Source organism: Amblyraja radiata, chromosome 20, assembly GCF_010909765.2.
Source record: "Amblyraja radiata isolate CabotCenter1 chromosome 20, sAmbRad1.1.pri, whole genome shotgun sequence".
Taxonomy (NCBI): Eukaryota; Metazoa; Chordata; class Chondrichthyes; order Rajiformes; family Rajidae; genus Amblyraja; species Amblyraja radiata.
In genome coordinates this window covers 27335124-27349937 of record NC_045975.1, presented here as the reverse complement: position 1 = coordinate 27349937, position 14814 = coordinate 27335124, and the positions used below count along the sequence as shown (strand labels likewise).

At 42.4% G+C, this 14814-nt stretch overlaps 1 protein-coding gene across 2 annotated transcripts in view; it reads right to left on the bottom strand.

Moving 5' to 3' along the window:
- Positions 1 to 14814, bottom strand: part of LOC116984779 (triokinase/FMN cyclase-like) — a 54493-nt gene that overhangs the window by 20125 nt on the left and 19554 nt on the right. For both annotated transcript variants that reach the window (XM_033039148.1, XM_033039149.1), the window contains exons 4-8: positions 11853 to 12034; positions 7587 to 7665; positions 5714 to 5803; positions 4181 to 4215; positions 145 to 229 (exon numbers count right to left, since the gene is read on the bottom strand). In XM_033039148.1, the coding sequence (XP_032895039.1) occupies positions 145 to 229; positions 4181 to 4215; positions 5714 to 5803; positions 7587 to 7665; positions 11853 to 12034 (471 nt within the window). The remainder of the gene's footprint in view (positions 1 to 144; positions 230 to 4180; positions 4216 to 5713; positions 5804 to 7586; positions 7666 to 11852; positions 12035 to 14814) is intronic.

Below are 14814 nucleotides of genomic sequence, written 5' to 3'. Positions count from 1 at the left end.
TTCATTTACATATATATTCTGCGAAAATAGATATTTTAGACACAATAAAAGTATATTGTTTTCAAAGATTAGCACTGAGTACCTCGGTCAACACACTGAACTATTGGAGGAGTAAAAGTCATCCATGGCTCATTTCATATTTACCAGCTTGAATACGCAGATGCGACTCATTAGTGGGATTTGTCATATGATCAATCATTTTTTGTATTATTTCATCAGCTGGCATTATCTGGGGAGACACAAACATCAATAAATGATGAACTGTGATCATAGAGATTAGATGAAGAGTCACCAGCTGTAGCATCAAAGAATGAGGACGAGAAACTTAGTTACTCAATAAAAACGGACAGGTAAGGAGCAACTGGATCATGACACAAAATTAGGAACTACCAGTCACAGAACATGGAAACTGGCCCTGCCCTCCTGCCCTCCTGCCCACTAAGTCTGTGCTGATCATCCCATTTACATATTCATGCACACATTACATTTTTATCCTCCTTACATTCTGGTGAGCCAGCAGATTTTTAGTTTGCTGAACAAATCTCAAGCAGCCAAAAGGAAAGCAAACCAAGGCCAGCATTCCATTAGTCTTCCTCATTACCTACTTGTACCAATAAGCTAGCTTTCTGTGTTTCAAGTGCAAGGATACCGAAATCCTTCTTTTGCTACAGATTTCAGCAATCTTTCTCCATTTAAATAATACTAGACTGTGGCCCATGTTCACACGGGAGGGCTGGTCCCCCAACACAATATTCCACCTCTCCACCAATTCCAATATTGGTGGCCAGTGTGGGGGGGGGGGCTTTCTGGAGCGCCATTATGAGTGTTGTGGGCCAAAGGGACTGGTCTCCAGAGGGCTAGTATGGACATTGTGGGCCGAATGGATTCTTGGGCTGGCAGCTCAGTCACTCAGGCTTGGTGAGCTGGCAGCTCAATCACTCAGGGCTGGTGGGCTGGCAGCTCAGTCACTCAGGCCTGGTGGGCTGACAGCTCAGTCACTCAGGCCAGGTGGGCTGGCAGCTCAGTCACTCAGGCCTGGTGGGCTGGCAGCTCAGTCACTCAGGCCTGGTGGGCTGGCAGCTCAGTCACTCAGGCCAGGTGGGCTGGCAGCTCAGCAACTGCCAGAAATTCTGCCCAAAACAGGTGAGAGACTCTGTGAGAGAGAAGTGGGAGAGGGTGGAGAATCAATTTTTGACATTTTTTCATCTTTTTCTGCAGATCACAATAACGATATCGCGGTAACGATAAACGTTTTACATATTCCGGTAGAGATTTATCCCCTGGAGTCCAAAATCTACTTATCTGAAAATGTCAGGCTTTATTTCTCGACATTACTGAAAATGTTTAAAAATACTTTGAATTTAAAATATTTTTTCCTGTTAAAATCATTCTTCACAGCTTCCAAAACACTTTGATACAAAGTTGCAAGACAGAAACACTGGCAGCAACACTGAACTTTTCAGCTCAATGGCATCTCACAGCAAGTGCACATTTGCAACAATGTTGCCATCATAACTCCTGACAGGACAAGAGGGGCAGGGTCAATTGGTATTGCAATTGAGATTATTTTTTTCCAACTCCAGTGCTGGGGGAGGCTCACAAGCTATGCTCTTTGCTGAGGAGTGCTCGAATCTTACCTTCGGCAACAGGTTGAGTTGGAGGATCACGCCTCCCTTGGGGGCTACGGGTAGGGGACGGGTGCGTTAGGGGAGCACTTATCTTCCTTAAAAACGATGTTCCACTATTTTCTATATTAGATAACAAACTCGATATTTACTTGCATTTTACTTACCACACTTTTTGAACACAGGTATCACATTGACAGTTTTTAAATTTCCATTATTTCTCTGGAAAATATGGATTTTTGCAAGATTGCAAACAATTTCTCCACTATCTACGCATGATCCTAAAATGCACACCGTCAGGTCCAACCTTTTGCTCTATTACTTTGCCTTATCCTAACTTTCTTCTGATGGCGATGATATACAATTTGTCCTCCATATTTCTAGTATTAATAGCAGTCTCTTTCCTGCCTGCATGCAGGCAGTTTCCTGCATGCTATTTCATAGTGAGAGGATTTGTATAGGAACAAGGAAGTCCTACTGCAGTTTTATAGGGCCCTGGTGAGACTGCACCTGGAGTATTGTGTGCAGTTTTGGTCTCCTAATTTGAGGAAGGACATTCTTGCTATTCAGGGGGTGCAGCATAGGTTCACCAGGTTAATTCCCGGGATGGCGGGACTGACATATGATGTAAGAATGGATCGAATGTGCTTGTATTCACTGGAATTTAGAAGGATGAGAGGCTGTCTTATAGAATCATACAACATTCTGAAGGGATTGGACAGGCTAGATGCAGAAAAAAATGTTCCCCATGTTGGGGGGAGTCCAGAATCAGGGGTTAGTTTAAGAATAAGGGGTAGGCCATTTAGGGCTGAGATGTGGAAAAACTTTTTCACCCAGAGAGTTGTGAATCTGTGGAATTCTCTGCCACAGAAGGCAGTGAAGGCCAATTTACTGTATTTATTCAAGAGAGAGTTAGATATAGCTCTTAGGGCTAGGAGCAAGGAATATGGGGAGAAAGCAGGAATTGGGTACTGATTTTGGATGATCAGCCATGATCATATTGAATGGCTGTGCTGGCTCGTAGTACTGAGTGGCCTACTCCTGCACCTATTTTCTATGTTTCTATGCCTATAGAATGATTTGCATTTTGTTTATAATACAGTATTTGGCCATTTCCTCTCATGATATAACTTTGCCTTATTTTACTTTTAAATTCCTCTACTTATAATTAACTTCTCCTCTCAGGCAGGATTTGACTGGGTGAGGCACACAGCAAAAGTACCTCAGACCAGTTTCTTGCAACCAATCATCTTCAACTACTTCACCAATGATCTCCATTCATCAGAAGGTCGGAAGTAGAAATATTCACTGTGATTCAATTCAATTTAAACTCAATAACTTAAAGTGCATGGCAACATTCAGGTATGGTCTGATTAGTGGAAGAAATGGGTGCGCAACAGGAGGGAGAGAAATAGTTCATAAATTGGGTAGTTTACAACCCAATGGTATGAACATAGAATATGCTCATTTCAAGTAATACACCCCCTCCCTTTCCTGTGCCGCCCCCATCTCCCATCTCAGTGTACACCATTTCTCTCACCCCAGGACTCTCTTCAGAAAACCCTCTTGAATGCATTTTATGTATTCCTCCCCAACTAAGTCCCTGGACAAATGCAAACCCAGTCAGTTGCTGAAGTTAAACATGAATAAGAACTTATTTAGAGTACATTTGCTAATGAACAATGAACAGCATCTCCCCAATAAATAAAATATACAAAATGCTGGAGTAACTCAGTGGGTCAGGCAGCATCTCTGGAGGACATGTTCTCCAAAGATGCTGCCTGATTTTCTATGTTAATTCAGCACTTTATATGTTTTTATTGTGAACCAGCATCTGCAGTTCCTTGTTTCTACTTCTCTACCCAATAAATGCTTGATAGGTATTACAATAGCATTTTTCTCACGTTAATATTTTTAAATTAACTGTGTTTATAACTGCAGTGCACAATGTATTACTTTTATTTAAACGTGATAAAAGCAGTCATTTTAAATAAAATAGTTAAATATAAAAGCTTAAATTATAAGGATTCATATACAGATTTGTTAAATGAAGGGGTCATGAATATGAGATATTTGAAAACAAATGGTATAGAAAATTAACAGCATTTGTTGGTATCGTTCATAACAAAGTGTATTGATGATTATTCACTATTGAAGAAAGAACATTTATTTCATATTGTATGCTTCAGAACCTCAGATCTGGAGAAAATTCGGAGTATATTCATTCAGGTGACGGAATGGAAGGAGCAGCTACTTTGCACTGAAATGCCAGACTTAATTTTCTTTCTTAGGAAGGAAACTTGATCATGTAACTTTCTGACTCAATAGTAAATTTTAACCTTCCAGAAGTACAGATTAAAACGCAAGTGAGGAAGAATGGAAAGAGGGGCAGTGTTAACTGACAACAATTTTATGAGCAAGCCAGCACGAGCGAATATCCAAATGTTCTGACTTCATCATTTTACTTCACCCTTTCTACCCTATTTGCTACAACAGTATCAAAGATACTTAGATAAAAAAATATCCATGTTTTTTATTAGTTGTAGTTCGCTCACCTTTATCCGCTCAATTCCAATTTCTCCACGGATACCTAAATAAAAACAAATGTTTGAATATAATGCGCCATTTCACTTTTTTATATTAATTTTCCCCGTAAAGTGCCAAACCTTGTTTTTGCAGGATTCCATGCCAACCATTTATCTTGCTCAATTATGAGTATCTCCATATCCTTAAACAACAAGTTATTATAGGAGATGCCTCTTAACCAAATCCCAAGATTATTATTGAGCATTTAATCTCCCAACATTAATAAGGCTATCTCTTGGGTTATAATTCCTCCCGTTCAGAGAGACAGCAAAAAATATTATGTGGAATGTCAGTGATGGTTGCATTGATAGAGAAGGATGAGTGTACCGGTAAAATAATTTGTTGAGAAGAGATATGTTGGAGAGTAATTTGAGGAAGTTGGGGTAATTCGTACATAAAGATGTAAGCATATGTGCCACTGAGTTCACTTTAGTTATTAATTCCTATGGCACCAACTCCACATGCTCTTGCTACTCAATTAGGTGACACCCTGTGTCACCTGCAGGCTTCTTCATCAAGGGAGATTATGACGCTCCAATGGGCTGCAACGTTGTAAATAAAATAATCTAAAGAGCCTGACTCTTATTACTGTCTGGTGGCTTACGCTGGAAAGAAAAATTATGCATGTTTGTTTATCTGATGTGCTAGAAAGAGGGCAGTCACAAAATGCAGACTCAAGTTTACTACAACAGCTTTAACTCAGCCAAGCATAAACAGTTGTGCCAGTTTCCTAACCAGTGAATGTAAGTATTGATGACATAATACTCAGTTTCTGTTCTACCGTCGCAATTTGTTACTCTTTGTTCTTGTGTTGGGTGTGCTAACTTCAGAATCTATCAAAAATCATGTCAATAATGCACCTTAAATACTGCTGAAACTATGTTCTGCCAGGATATGATGCAAACATTTTTGGTGAATTTTAAGTATTGGAACCTCATTCAAGTTCCCACTTCCTCACTGGCCTACAATGAGTTCAGTAGCAGTGTGCACGTGGTCTCAGTGAATCAATGACAGCAACTTTCTCGATTTACATACAGTATTTTCATGTGCATATGTGGAAATTCAAAAGATAATGTAATTTAGCTACATTATTCTTTAAAATCTATCTATCATCATTTTTCTCTTAAGCAGAGGATACCCCATTTTCATTGTCCTATGTGTGATAACTATGTGAAGAACTGCTTCCTGAAATCACCCCAGAACACCCGAGCTCTGAAGTTTCTATTCCCTGACATGACAGAGTTAAGGTGATAAAGCAGATGAAGCTCTCTGGGTAAATTAAATTAAGATCAATAAGGCTTTTTTCTGTAGTTCAGTTCACAGAACATAGACCTATTAAAAATTTACTTATTAATATTAAAAAATATATAGCATGCCATTGGAGCAGCAACTCTTGTCAAATATTGCAGGATACGGTGTTCTTATGTGACAATATTGAGCTAACTCTGTATTTTGCCACACTATTATATTCTTTAGGTACAGTATTATGAGCAATATCTAACCCATTCCAAGTTCCAGTTCATCCATTTCCAAATTGAAAGTTGGCTTAGATCCAGGGACACTGCAAGGTGATAGACAGATTCCCAGTGTACCTGAGCAAGAAAACACAGGAAAAAAATGAATATATTTAACGGTCAAAATAACACATGACTTTGCTTCCACTAGATTCATATTATTTAGGCCCTTACTCGGGGTGAACAACCGTAGCTCTGCAGAGCTGTAAGACTATGTGACACAATTTGTAGTCATGCGAGTTGCTCTAATTTTCTGGACTTGAGGATAAGTTAGACGAGTTGGAATGGGATTTTATGCAAGACAAGAGTTTTGATAATGACTGGTTCTGGTAATGCCCAATTCTAAATGCTTCTTTTCTGCTGCCGTTTACTGGGTGCAGTTACTTGGAGATTACTAGGCCAATCATTTAACCAGATAAATCATAAGTAGATATGCTACTCCCGCTGACACCATACCTTGACCTCTGAGAATTTCCTTCCAGACTCCCTTTCCAAAGGGATCAGCAGTACTCATTTGGCTACTCAAAAGTTAATATAATGAAATGAATGAATGACAGGAGTAACATTTGTCTGCCATGTTAGATGGAAAAGTTAATTCTGAGGAGAATCTGTGAAGACTTGGAGACAGGTTAAGCAATTGGTAAGATGAGAAAATCATTTACATAAAGGAAAAATGTGTAGTTCTTAATTTCAACCTACAGAATACATTTTCAAACAGGACAAAATGAGTAAATATCAGAGTACAGAGGTGTCTTAGAATGCTGAATGATGAAATCCAGATACTGCAAGTCATGTTAAAAAAAAAGGGATCCAACTGTTTTCACCATCCAATGTCAACATCAGCAGCAGAAATCAAATGTGGCTAAGTTGCTCCAACCAAATCAACTTTGCACAAGTTCTCAAGAGCATCTGTGGATTAGACAATAGACAATAGGTGCAGGAGTAGGCCATTCGTACCTTCGAGCCAGCACCGCCATTCAATGTGATCATGGCTGATCATCCCCAATCAGTACCCCGTTCCTGCCTTCACCCCATATCCCCTGATTCCGCTATTTTTAAGAGCCCTATCTAGCTCTCTCTTGAAAGCATCCAGAGAACCTGCCTCCACCACCCTGAGGCAGAGAATTCCCCAGATTCACCACTCCCTGTGAGAAAAAGTGTATCCTCGTCTCCGTTCTAAATGGCTTACTCCTTATTCTTAAACTGCGGCCCCTGTCTCTGGACTCCCCCAACATCGGGAACATGTTTCCTGCCTCTAGCGTGTCCAAACCCTTAACAATCCTATATGTTTCAATGAGATACCCTCTCATCCTTCTAAACTCCAGATTAGTGCCTAAATTTTGAGAATTATCCCACGAGCTTCAAGAAACATTACATACTGTAGCTGTACTTACAAACAATCTATTTGGTTTATTAATAAACTTCCATCTTCCTGCAGCCACATAGAAATTGCAACAAATTTACAACATTGCAACAAATATTGTTGGAAATAGTAGAAGTTTCTGCTTTTATTGGTCTATATTAGTTTGACGCAGTGTTTTTTTTTGTGGACAAATGGGTGTCCGTATGCATAATTAAACACATGTGTCATATGGCCAGAAAATGAAATAATAACATTTAACATTTAGTGGTGTCAGTATACTATACCATATCATCACAAAAAAGCACTGGTTTGAAGTCAGATTTGTCTTCTATTTCAGGCAGTGTTGCATGTTTAAAAATAAAGTGACAAAAACTATTGGCTGTGGATTCACCATCTCCCATCAACGGAATCTTCAATAGATAACATTAAAATCACTAATAATCTCAATCAATTATAATAGGCTCCGTTTGAGCTGGAATCCATTTGCTTAACACTTACCTACTTTACTTAAAGTGGACTTTAGCTTCAGCACAATTTCGTCCAGTGACATTCCCATTTCAGACATGGCCCCAGCTATCTGCCAACAGCAATGCTAAATCCATTAACACAGGGAAAGAGCCAGCAAAGGCTTAAGATCTAAACATTCCACCTTTCTGAAAATGTTAGTCTCTCTCCTGGGTACACTTCAAAAGTTCCTTTAGCACTTTCTTAAAGTTTGTTTTATCTGGTTTTGGCGACGGACCAAAGAAAATCTCAAAGCTTTTATACAATAAACACAAGAGGGTAACCAGGGAGAAGGTAGGACCGCTCAAGAATAAAGGAGGGAATTTGTGCTTAGAGTCTGTGGTTGTAGGCTAGGCACTAAACGAGTACTTTGCATCTGCTTTTACCATGGAGGACAATGTGGAGAATACTAATACGCAAGGGGAGTTTGAGATTAAGGAGGAGGTGTTGGGGCTCTGGAGGAGCATTTAGGTGGCTAAATCCCAGTGCCTAATGAGGTCTATCCCACGTTATTGAGAGAGGCAAGAGAGGAGATTTGATGGAGATCTTTGAGTATTTTCTAGCCTCTCTAGGGAGAATTCAAGGAATTATAGGCCGGCGAGCCTCACATCAGCGGTAGGGAAACTATTGGAGAGGATCCTTTGGTATGGGATTTACTTCCATTTGGAAAAGAATGGGATAATTAATGACAGTTAGCATGGCTTTGCATGTGGCAGTCATGCCTTGTCAACAAACAATATTTTTGTGGAGGTGACAAAGTTGATCGATGAGGGTAGGGAGTTGGATATTGTCTCTATGGATTTTAGTATGGTACATCTAATCTCCATGCAGTTTGTACCCCAAAACATTGAACTTGAATTCTGAAATGTGCTGAGGAGTAATATATTTAAATTAAATACATTATCCCAGATATTTGTTTAAAAAAATATGCACTAAAATGAAGAAGCTGCCTGGGGATTTGTATTAGTTGTTCCGGAACTGCTTGCATACCAAGTGTACCTGTGTACCTCTGGCGGTGATTGAAGTAAAACTATGTAAAATAATTATTGTCATGACCGCAAACTAACAGGAAGGAATTTCTGATACCCCGCATATCAGGTGAATGAACCTACACCAACAGAAGACATACCTGCGTCGCTTTTGGGGATTTGTTCACAAATAAACAGCGATTAAGAAGTTATTATAGAGCATGTGGAAAAACGTAGCAATTAAAAACAAGTCAGATAGAGAAGAGAGCAGAAGGCTTTTTAGATTCCGCCTTTTAAATCTTTGTGGATGAGCCAGACCAAGGAAATCTCCTAGATAGTTTTAGTCATGCAAGCAAAGATAAAGCGACAGCAGGAAGAGATGGTGCAAGAGGGTAAAATTAGAATGATACCCCTAGACTCAAAACTGGGTAGCCAAGAAGCACTGTGGACTATCAACAATGGCAACAATATACATCATTACAATACGAGTCTTTTTATAATACTGTAGAGATTTTGTGGAACGAGATTATTATTCAAGTTTTTACATCATTACACTGTTCTACCCATCATGTGAAACTTTACAAATAACAGATATAAATTAGATAACTCAAGACCGAGTCAAAAAGTTTTTCATAACAGCCAAATTTTCATAGTTTTACCACCATTTTGGACACCAAAAATGTGACATTAAAAACTCTGCCACATTTAGTCATGAATATTTAATTCATAAATAAACTTCTTATGGCCCCTCATACATATATGTTTTGATAATGATCTAGGGAAATATCTTCATCAATACCAGGAGAAAAATGCAGTAACATGTCTGGTATTCCGCCTCGCAAAGATCCCGTAACGGTCGTTGTGCTTGGTGTCCATTGTCACAACGACCGTTATCGGGGTCGGTACCTCCGTAAGTTAAACCACGGAGGCTCCAAATCTCCACTGCTTTCAAAAACCCAACGAGGTATCCTATGGTCGTAGCGATTTTTGGGCGAGTTAATTATTTTTTCTTATTTTCCCATTTAATATATCAAAAACATTGCGGTGTCAAAGATGCAACAACCGTTTACGATATATTTTCCGACTTTTTAAAATCAATTAAAAAAAAATTTTGGACATAAATTGGTCATCAAAACTAAGAAACTGAGCCAATCTTCAATTTGGCAACACACTGTCTCTTGTTTACCTTTCGTACGAACCAAGTCGCTAACTTCATTCCTTCGTGTCAACTTCCGGAAGCTCCACAACGACCGTTACGGAGACATTCTACTTACTAAAAAATCATCCCAAATCAAACCTTCTGATGAATCTTCGGCCATCGATATAGCTCAAAACCATAAGGTAATGTACGTTTAGATCACATTGGTGAAAATGTTTGGGTTTTGCTAATAATGTAACGATCGTTTTCTGGGACACCAAACCTTTGAGTGCCCACCGCAACGTACGTTTGTGTGTATGATGTGAAACGTGCGTTGCGCTGTCCGCTTAGATGGATGCAGTATTCTACTACATGATCAGGTGAATGAAGTGGAAACGGTGTTTACAATTTTATTGTTCCATGTGGTATTCCTCTGTCAAGCTTCTCAAGTTTGCAGACGACACAACCCTGATTGGACTGATCCAGGATGGGGAAGAATCTGCCTACAGTCAGGAAGTGACACAGCTGGCGTCCTGGTGCCATCGCAACAACCTGGAGCTCAATGCTCTTAAGACAGTGGAATTTATAGTAGACTTTAGGAGAACTCCCCCTCCCCTCACCCCACTCACCATCAACAACACCAGTCACATCTGTGGTCTTTTAAGTTCCTAGGAACCATCATCTCCAAGGACCTTAAATGAGGGACTACCGTCGACTCCAGTCAAAAATGCACAACAGAGGATGTACTTCTTGCGGCAGCTGAGGAAGCACAATCTGCCACAGGCAATGATGGTCCAATTCTATACGACCATCGTAGAGTCTGTCCTCACCTTCTCCATCATAGTCTGGTTTGGCTCAGCCATCAAGCACGACATCCGGAGGCTGCAGCGAATTGTCCGATCAGCTGAGGTTATTGGCTGCAACCTTCCCTCCATTGACGAACTGTACACTGCAAGGGCCAGGAAGCGAGTGGGTCAGATCATCTCTGACCCTTCGCACCCTGGCCACAAACTCATTATGCTTTCCACTGTACACTCACAGAGTATTCGGCTACATGCAAAACCTCCTCAAAATTTTGAGGAAGTAGAGGCATTCATGATTTTTCTTTGTTTCTTCATGGTTACACCAATGCGCTGAACAGATCGTCAGATGTGCATGTCCAGGAACTTGGAGTTATTGACTCTCCCAATGAAGAAAGTGCATGATTACTTGTTTCTCCTTAAGTCAAAAATAATCTCCTTGGTCTTGCCAACATTGAGAACTAGATTGTTGTTCTCGCACCATTCAACCAGACTATTGATCCCCCGCCAAAGAGCCAATTGAGAGACACTGATATGAGGCGTGTTTAAGTTGTGGAAAGTGAAACAATGTGTGGGTGCATTGTCCATACTTGGCATTTGCTGATATATTTGCTGAACCTTGGCACATGCCGTAATCGTGTTTTTGCAGTTCTTAGTCAGATTCTTGGACTTTGTACTTGACACTCACCTAGCCTAGTAGCATCTTCCAATTGTCACTTTAGTCTAAGATTTGAATTTAATTCTAGGCCCAAAAGCATGCAGGATGTCTCTCTTGCCATTGGCCTCTTCTGAAACTATTTTGAAGATACCTTTCAGAAACAGGTACCCGTTTCCCTCTGGCTCTCAAGAGCTGCTTTGAGTGTTCTCTAAGCCATGTAATGCCTTCCAACAACAGCCATTGGCATCAAACAACTTAGCTTTAAGAAATGCTGGTTGATTAGGCTCCACGTGTGCACAGGACTCCTGAAATTATTCTCTATTCTGTGACCAAAATACAAAAAACATTTCACCGCAGTTACACACACTCAAATCATTTAGCAATGTGCGCACGTGAATTTCTTATGCGAACAGCACGAATGAAGTAACACAGGTTCCTGATACTCCTATTTCAGTGAATGCTTTACAGTGCAGTGGAATTTCTATTTGTCTGTGACCATCAAGAGGCAAATTATGTATAAATAGCGTATCACTTCCCACATTAGCCCATTCTTGGAGTACAGCATTCACTGCTCTCTGGTCTCGACGGAATTTTTTGTTTTGTTTGAAAAATGACACTAAATTATGTGAGAGTAATCTTATGCAAAACATCAGGCCTCAGTTTCTTTACCTCAGATCCTTTAACTATCATACTTACTTTGAGCATAAGTATTGCACCACACAAACCCCTCCTCCCAGTCTTCCTTTGCGTGGTGAAGGCACAGTCATCTCCTACAGTAATCATCTCCACAGAAATTCTTTCTATTTTCATTTCCTCAAGGGCTAAGCCGAAGTTAAGTTGGTCTCCCGTGTAGTTATTGAAAATCAGTAACACACCAGCTAAAAAAAGAGAAAATAGGTTTTTTGTTGTTTTTAAACGTAAAATGTTATTCTCCTTAACACAATTCCTTAGGCACCATTAATATTAGCTACTTCCACCAAAATAATTCCTATCTATCTATCTATCTATCTATCTATCTATATACTATTAAAACTCTCGTGCCATCCGACCGGCTGCCATCCGGCTGCCTGTCTGCCTTTTGATTCGTTGACTTTCTGCCTTTTGATTTGTTCTTCGTTGACTTTCTGCCTTTTGATTTGTTGACGGCTGCTCCTTCCTATCAGCTTCCAACACACTTCGAAACAAAGTTGCAAGATCTCGTGCCATCCGACCGGCTGCCGTCCGGCTGCCTGTCTGCCTTTTGATTCGTTGACTTTCTGCCTTTTGATTTGTTCTTCGTTGACTTTCTGCCTTTTGATTTGTTGACGGCTGCTCCTTCCTATCAGCTTCCAACACACTTCGAAACAAAGTTGCAAGACAGGAACACTTTGAACTTTTCACTGCTGCAGCAGGCAGGGGAGGTGCAATTGGATTTTTTAAAATCCACTGCTGAGGGAGGCAGGGGAGTGCTGGAATCTTACATTTGGGAACGGCTTCAGTTCCATTGGAGGAGACGGCTGCATGGTGGAATTTTGGGTTGGGGGATCACACCATTGGGGGAGCAGACCCAACGGGTCTGCACTTGGTCTAGTTAATATATAAAACTGTGTGCCTGTCGCCTGCCGTGGGATGTCAGGACTTTCATATGAATAAAGACTGGATAGACTCGGCTTGTACTCGCTAGATTTTAGAAGATTGAGGGGGTATCTTATAGAAACTTACAAAATTCTTAAGGGGTTGGACAGGCTAGATGCAGGAAGATTGTTCCAGATGTTGGGGAAGTCCAGAACAAGGGGTCACAGTTTAAGGATAAGGGGTAAATCTTTTAGGACCGAGATGAGAAAAACATTTTTCACACAGAGAGTGGTGAATCTCTGGAATTCACTGGCACAGAAGGTAGTTGAGGCCAGTTCATTGGCTATATTTAAGAGGGAGTTAGATCTGGCCCTTGTGGCTAAAGGGATCAGGGGGTATGGAGAGAAGGCAGGTACAGGATACTGATTTGGATGATCAGCCATGATCATATTGAATGGTGGTGCAGGCTCGTAGGGCCGAACGGCCTACTCCTGCACTTAATTTGTTTCCCTCTCCTCAACCCTCTCCCACCCATCCCTCTCTCCCCCACCCCCCTTCCCTCTCTACCCCACCCCCTTCCCCATACCGCTGTCCCTCTTCCACCACTCCTCCTACCCCTCCCTCCCCCCTCTTCCACTTCTCTTCCCTTACCCCACCCCTCTTCCTCCCCCTCTCCCCCACCCCTTCCCCTCTGTTCCTCTTCCACCACTCCCCCGTCCCTCTCCTGCTACCCCTCCCTCCCTACTCCTCTCTCCCTCTCCCACCCATCCCTCTCTCCCCCCCCCCCCTTCCCTCTCTACCCCACCCCCTTCCCTCTCTACCCGCCCCCTTCCCCCGTCCCTCTTCCATCACTCCCCCTACCCCTCCCTCCCCCCTCTTCCACTTCTCTTCCCTTACCCCACCCCTCTTCCTCCCCCATCCCTCCCTTCCCCTCTCTCCCCCACCCCTTCCCCTACCCCTCTGTTCCTCTTCCACCACTCCCCCGTCCCCCTTCCACCACTCCCGCTACCCCTCCCTCCCTACTCCTCTCCCTCTCCCACCCATCCCTCTCTCCCCCACCCCCCTTCCCTCTCTACCCCACCCCCTTCCCTCTCTCTACCCACCCCCTTCCCCTCTGTCCCTCTTCCATCACTCCCCCAACCCTCCTCCTCCCTCCCCACTCTTCCACCTCTCCCCCCTGCCCCCTCCACTCTCCTTCCCCTCTCCCCCCACCCCACCCCACCCTCCTCCCTCCCCCCCCTCCCCCACATCTCTCTCCCATCCCCCTCTCTCACCCCCTACCCCACTCTCCTTTCCCTCCCAAATCTGTCCCGTTTCCTCCTCCTCCTCTCCCCTCCCTCCCCTCTTCTCACCCCCCCTCCCCCCACCTGTGTGTTTGGGGGGTGGTTAATGTGAGTGTGATGCTGCAGCCCCCCTGCCCCCCCGCAAACGCCGTTAGGGAAACAGACCCAACGGGTCTGCACTTGGTCTAGTTAATATATAAAACTGTGTGCCTGTCGCCTGCCGTCCGGCAGGCTGCCGGCTGCTTTTCTTCCTTTTGATTCGTTCCATCGTGTGATGTCACAATGCCCAATACTCGCAGATGTCCAATCGGAATGGATCCATTTACATGGACGGCTGCTGGCCGCCTTTCTTCCTTTGATTCACTGCAACTCCGAAACCAGACGCAGAATCGCCGACATCTTTTCCATTTCGGTAGATTTCACTTTTCTTTCTAAGTATCCGCTCCTCATTACATTTCGTCGTGTTTAAGTACACGTTTTAAATCAAATCCTTCCCCCCCCCCCCCCCCAATATTTCAAAAATAAACTGGCTTCTCACCCATAGAAGCAGCACCAGCCCCAGCCCCTGGTGAACGTTCCATCGTGTGATGTCACAATGCCCGATGCTCACAGATGTCCTATCGGAATGGATTCATTTACTTATGCATTGGCATGAGAACAGCCCCTGGTGAACGTTCCATTGAGTGATGTCACAATGCCCAATGTTCACATATGTCCAATCGGAACTTTAGAGGGAGTTAGATGTGGCCCTTGTGGCTAAAGGGATCAGGGGGTATGGAGAGAAGGCAGGTACAGGATACTGAGTTGGATGATCAGCCATG